The 6,083-nt window shown below is 58.3% G+C and overlaps 1 protein-coding gene across 1 annotated transcript in view; it reads left to right on the plus strand.

Annotated features, from left to right (window-relative positions):
* LOC102761312 (glutathione S-transferase Mu 1-like) overlaps positions 1 to 5,784 on the plus strand; it is a 9,785-nt gene extending 4,001 nt beyond the window's left edge. Inside the window, exons 6-9 of the mRNA XM_015563521.1 lie at positions 32 to 113; positions 208 to 308; positions 1,031 to 1,243; positions 4,662 to 5,784. Coding sequence (XP_015419007.1) covers positions 32 to 113; positions 208 to 308; positions 1,031 to 1,243; positions 4,662 to 4,751 — 486 coding nt within the window. The 3' untranslated portion in view covers positions 4,752 to 5,784. The remainder of the gene's footprint in view (positions 1 to 31; positions 114 to 207; positions 309 to 1,030; positions 1,244 to 4,661) is intronic.
* The last annotated feature ends 299 nt before the right edge of the window (positions 5,785 to 6,083 follow it).

Below are 6,083 nucleotides of genomic sequence, written 5' to 3' on the forward strand. Positions count from 1 at the left end.
GGCCCCCTGCCCTGCCTCTGTCCCCCCGCAGCTGCCCTACCTGATTGACGGGGCTCACAGGGTCACCCAGAGCAATGCCATCCTTCGCTACCTTGCCCGCAAGCACAACCTCTGTGAGTGGGGCAGGGGTGGGTGCAGGGGACGGGCGGCCCTGGGCCTGGGCTGGTGGGGTGGGAGGCTGAGGCGGAGCCCCTGTTGTGTCAACAGGCGGGGAGACGGAAGAGGAGAAGATCCGCGTGGACATGTTGGAGAACGAGGTGATGGACCTCCGGATGTTCCACATCAGGACCTGCTACAGCCCTGACTTTGTGAGTCCCTCCCAGAGGGCAGGGCTGCGTCCCCTCCGTGCATGTCCTGTTTGCCATTGGACTCCTTGGAGCTTCTGATCCTCCACGCTGGTCCCTGTCCTGTCAGCAGAGTGGCCCTCAGGACCCCTAGTGCCTCTAATGAAATCTCTGACTCAGTTCCCCTCAATCTCTGCACAGAGTGCTGACTCCCGCGGTCGAGGTTTAGTTTCTAACAGTGTGTGCAGCTCGTTAGCCCAGCCCCGCCTCCTTGGCACCTTTGGGCGTCAGCACACTTTCCCAGGAGGCGGCGTGGGGCACCCACAGGGCCTGTGTGCCCCTCACTCCTTGCTTCCAGTCTCTCAGGTTCTCCCCGTCTGTCCAGAAAGTGCTCGGGTGTCCTTCTGTCACCCACCAGCTGGCACTTATTTTTATTTATTTCTTTATCCTCACCCGAGGATATTTTTCCATTGATTTTTAGAGAGAGTAGAAGGGAGAGGGAGAGACAGAGAGAAACACAGATGTGGGAGCGGCCCATCCATTGGTTGCCTCCTGCATCCCCTGAACAGGGCCGGCAGCCTACAACCGAGGTACGTGCTCTTGACCGGAATCGACGCCAGGACCCTGCAGTCCCCAGCTGGATGCTCTATCTGCTGAGCCAAATTGGCTGGGGCACCAGTTGGAACGTATCGTTCCTGCCCCTGGGCCATTTTAGCACCTTTGATCTGCCCAACCTCTGGGTCCAGGCCCTGCAGGTTCCCCGGCTCCTGGGTCTGGCCCGTGCAGGGTGTGGCGATGAGTGGAGACAGGGTCAGGCACAGGCTGGTATCTCTCGGTGCTTCCCATCTGCCTGTCCCAGCGGGAGGTGCTACCCCGGAGTCCTAGACCTGCACCGCACGTTTGAGCCCAAGTGCCTGGACGCGTTCCCGAACCTGAAAGACTTCGTCGCCCGCATAGAGGTGACCCCACTGATCCTCTTACTATGTTACCTCTTTTGTCTCCTCTTATTCTTTTTTAAAAATACATTTTTATTAATTTCAAGGGATGCTCTGCTGGGCGTGCTGCGCATGTTTGAGCCCAAGTGCCTGGACGCGTTCCCGAACCTGAAAGACTTCTTGGGTCGCTTTGAGGTGAACCCCCTGATCCTCCTGCTGTTTTGTGTGTTTTGTCTCCTTCGTTTCCCTGATGCTTCTTTCGTCCTGGAGCTCAAATGAGGCTTAACCAGCATTCCCGGAGGACTAGCTTAATGCCAGGATCTGTGCTCAGCGCGATGCTAACAGTTGTTGAAATGTAATCTTTAAGACATTCCTACATGGGAACATTTTTCACGTCCATGTTGGAAAACGGAACTGAAAGGGTGGGTCGTTGGCTCAAGGTCACAGAGCCAGCCCACTGGTCACAGCCCCAGCACTGGTGCGGGACCCACCGTCAGTGGGGGCTTCCATGGGCAGCAGGCAGAGGCCCCCCTTTCCTGTGCCAGAAGGGTGAGCTCAGGCCCTCCTCCAGCCTGCGTGTCACGTGAGCCACGCCGGCCCAGCTCCCCCTTATTCTGGATGCTTCTCTCGTCCTGGAGCTAAAATGAAGCATAACTAGCATTCGTTGAGGACTTGCTTTATGCCAGGATCTGTGCTCAGCGTGTTACAGATATTGAGTTTAATTTAACCTTTAGAACATGCCTACATGGTAGAAGATTTATTTCCTCCCTTTAACAGACAATGACATGAAGTGAGGCTGAAAGGGTGGGTCGTTTGCTCAAGGTCACAGAGCCAGTCCACTGGGTCGCAGCCCCAGCACTGGTGCGGGACCCGCAGTCGGCGGGGGCTTCTATGGGCAGCAGGCAGAGACCCCCCTTTCCTGTGCCAGGAAAGTGAGCTCAGGCCCTCCTCCAGCCTGCGTGTCACAGCTCCGGACTTTGTGGAGGAAGCAGAACTTTCCAAAGTGTGTATGTAGGAAATGAGTAGAGCTGGGATGCGGTAGGGATGACATGAAGTACCAAAGACACAGTGTTTCCTCCCTGTCTCCAGACAGCTCTGCAGCCTGGGGTCCCCTCTGGGCAGTGCTGAGCTCTCCGGGCTGTAGGTGCTGGGTCCTGAGTACACATGTGGTGGCCCCTGCAGGTTTCTATTGTTAACCCTCACCCTAGGATAGTTTTTCCATTGAATTTTAGAGAGGGTGCGAGGGAGAGAGAGAGAAAGAAACATTCATGTGAGAGAGACACATTGATTGGTTGCACCCTGACCGGGGCCTGGGGATCAAAGCTGCAACCCAGGTACATGCCCTTGTCTCCGGGCTGTCGCCAGCGCTGGGGTCTGCAGTGTGGCTGCCGCTGCAGAAGGATTTTACCTTGGCATCTGTGGTGGGCACTCTCCTTCCCTGCCCTCTCCCCGTCTCTGCAGTTACACAGGAACTTCCTGAGATGAGGTGGTGCATTTATTCTCGGTTGGACTCACTGACGTGCCCCTCTCCTCTGTACGAGGCACTGTGACAGGCTCAGCGAGGATGCATAGATGACCTAGCCCTACACCCTGTTTCCCCCCAACGCCTCCTGGGTCTCAGGAGGAAGTGCAGGAGGAGTCCCCGAGGTGTGGTCCTGCGGTTCCACCCAGGTGTTGGAGGTGCATGTCCTAAATCTCATCTCACAGCTCATCATTGGTTACCCTATTGAACTCACAGATGATCAATAAAGTCCGCTTTGCCCGGCGGTTTGGCTCAGTGGTTGAGCATTGACCTATGAACCTGGAGGTGGTGGTTTGATTTCCAGTCAGGGCACATGTCCAGGTTGTGGGCTGGGTCGCCGGTGGGCAGTATGTGGGAGGCAGCCCATCACTGATTCTCTCTCATCATCGATGAGACCCTTCAGGATGTGGGCCGACGCTCTAACCCCTGAGCGTACCAGCCAGCCAGCCAGATTTCATCCTCACATCTTCAGTGGGCCCTTCCCTTCCCTAACTGTCTCCTTTTCCTTCTTTCCAATTACCCGGGACACTGCCTCGGAGATGAGGTGGTACATTTACTTTCAGTCGTATTCACGGACGTGCCCCTCTCCTCTGTGTGAGGCTCAGGGAGGATGCAGAGGTGGCCCAGCCCTGGAGTCCCCTTCCCCCTCCTGGGTGCAGGAGTCCCCGCTGTGTGGTCCTGCGGTCCCACGTGGGTGGTGGGGGTGCACGGCCTGAACTTCACCTCACAGCTCATCACAAAGTGGGCTTTATCACAGATGTGGGAACTTGAGGCATCCTGAGGCCCAGGCTTTTCAGCTCACAGTCTGTTTCCCTTTCCCCTCCCCATCAGGAGATCTGCCTTGTCAGCCAGCTCCCATCGGCTCTGGTTCGGGTCCAGGGCCATCAGCCTTGGATATTATGCAAGAGCCGGCGGACTGACTGGCTGGGAGGGATGGGGCTCAGCTGTGGGCTGCAGCCGCGGCCTGTGGGGCCAGGCCTGGGTTACTGGCAGTCCCCGGCCCTTCGCATCCTGTGGAAGTGACTGGACACGCCCTGTCATGGGAACATGGGCTCACACACACCGTGTGTCCAGGGCCTGGTTGGCTGCAGGTGGACAGGGATGAGGCAGGTCGGGGCCCAGTGAGATTGGGCTCAGGAACCAGGCCAAGCAGCTGGACTTTCTCCTTTGAGGGGACTGGTCGGCCGGCTCTGCTGCTCCACCCCCTCCTATCGGCTTTCACCCCCGTGTTGCTGAGTCATGGGTGAGCCCTGGCTGCTCTGCAGGCTGCACAGGCACATCCTGAGCCCTTTGTTCTGCCCGGGGTCCCTCTGGGCAGCCCCTGGGCAGCGGGAGCCTCCCTGTGAGAAAGGAGACAGTCTGTACAGGCGGGGAGGGCCAAGGCCTCCTGTGTGGGCGGGAGGAAGGGAGGAAGGGAGGGCAGCAGAGCACAGGGTGGGAGGGAGAGCCAGGCTGCCTTCCAGCCCCGCCCCCCACAGCTGTGTGAGCGTGTGGCAGGGGCTTCAGCGCTGTGTGCCTCAGTTTCCCTCCTGATAAACGGTGATAGCAGAACCTATCCTATAGGCTAAGAATGTCAAACTTGCAGCCTGCAGGCCGCATGCCATGTTTATTTAGCCCTTGAGTTTGACATGCTTGCTGTAGGCAGTTGTGTGGAATGTTGTAAACCTGTTTCACGGTCTCTAATGGCTGTGAGGCCCCTAGCACAGTGTGGTCGCGTAAGTGGGAACTGTGACTAAGATATCACACCAGTCACAGGAAACGGCAAGAGTTAACTCAGCGGAACTGGGACCCCAGGAAGACTGTCTTATGCCAGGATCCTGAACTTGGAGTGTCTGGAGTGAGGCTGTGTGAGCCCCGGGGGCGGGGGCAGCAGACCCTGAGGTCTGACCTCTCTCCCTTCCTCACCCCCACACCCCCCAGGGCCTGGAGAAGATCGCTGCCTACATGAAGTCCAGCCGCTTCCTCCCAGCACCTATTTACACAAAGATCGCCGTGTGGGGCAACAAGTAGTGCCCGGAAGTGCAGGGCAGGGCACGGGAGCGAGGAGCATGCCGGACTGGAGAGCAGCTGGACCTCCCCCAACCCGCCGAACCAGCTGTCTTGTTCTTTTCTCCTTTTCTTTCCTTCACCCCCACTCAGGACCCCCAATCCCAGCTCACCGGGACTTCAGAGCTCTCAGCACCCCTTGTTCCATAAGGCTTCCTGCACAAAGCCAATCGGACTGACCGTCCTTTCGGTGGTCGCTCCGTTTGGAGGAGCCCGACTGGACCCCTGGCCTGTGGAGATCAGCCCTGAGCTCCCACCTCTGCTCTGCAGACCAGGACGGCCTGGGGGTGTGCAGGCCCTGCTCCCCGCGTGGCCCCTGCCCAGCTGCTGAGCCCAGGGAAGCCTGATCACACCTGCTGTGTCCCGTCTTAATCCCTCCGGGCCACCGAGCTCACTCCCCAACAGGCCCTGCTGCGCCCCAGCGTCTGGCGATGCTGGCAGTGGCGGGTCCTTGGGGATCCTGGGTGAGACGTGTTGTTCCCATTTCTGACACCGTTGGAGCAGGACACGTCCTGGCTCTCTGTAGGACATATTCTTGTGGAGGCGGTGCTACAGGCCACAGATCACAGAGGGACTTCAAAAGCCGCCTGAGCCACGCATACCCCCAAGCACATGTGTGTCAGGAGCCAGGGTCGGGGCGGGAATCTGTGGGCCTGGACAGCCCACGCTGCAAGGCCCACACTGCGGCCCTGCGGAGAGTCCCCAGGCTCCTGGCGGAGCTCCCACCCCTGCTTCTGATGCCTCTGCAGCAGCACAGGCGGCTGGTCCCTCAGAGGCCACCTCTTCCCGCTGCACTCGCGCCACTGCACTCACCCCCACGCCCTGTGTGACCACTGTGCTCCCCGTTCTGTTCTCCTGGTTCTGTTCTTGTCAGCATCGGGGACACCTCGCTGGCGGGCAGGCCATTTCTGGGGCTGCGCTCAATACCCTGCCTCTTTGCAGGGGCTGGTTCTGGATTTTAACAACTGCGACCATAAAGCCAATTGATTAATTTTCATTTGATTCTTGTTCAGTTTTTTAAATTCCAAAGGGAGGAAGGGAGAGGGAGAGAGAGAAACATCAGTGATGAGAGGGAATCATTGATGGGCTGCCTCCTGCACACTCCGCACTGGGGAAGAGCCTGAAACCCAGGCAGTGCCATGATGGGGAATCCAACCGTGACCTGGTGCACAGGTCGCTGCCCAACCACTGAGCCACACCAGCTGGGCTTCATTGGATTTTTATCTCTTAGACACAAGACTTAAGAGCTGGGTCCTCCCAAGTGCAAGACGGGGAACATGGAGGCCCCATCTCCTC

The sequence above is a fragment of the Myotis davidii genome, unplaced genomic scaffold (genome assembly GCF_000327345.1).
Source record: "Myotis davidii unplaced genomic scaffold, ASM32734v1 scaffold217, whole genome shotgun sequence".
Lineage (NCBI taxonomy): Eukaryota > Metazoa > Chordata > Mammalia > Chiroptera > Vespertilionidae > Myotis > Myotis davidii.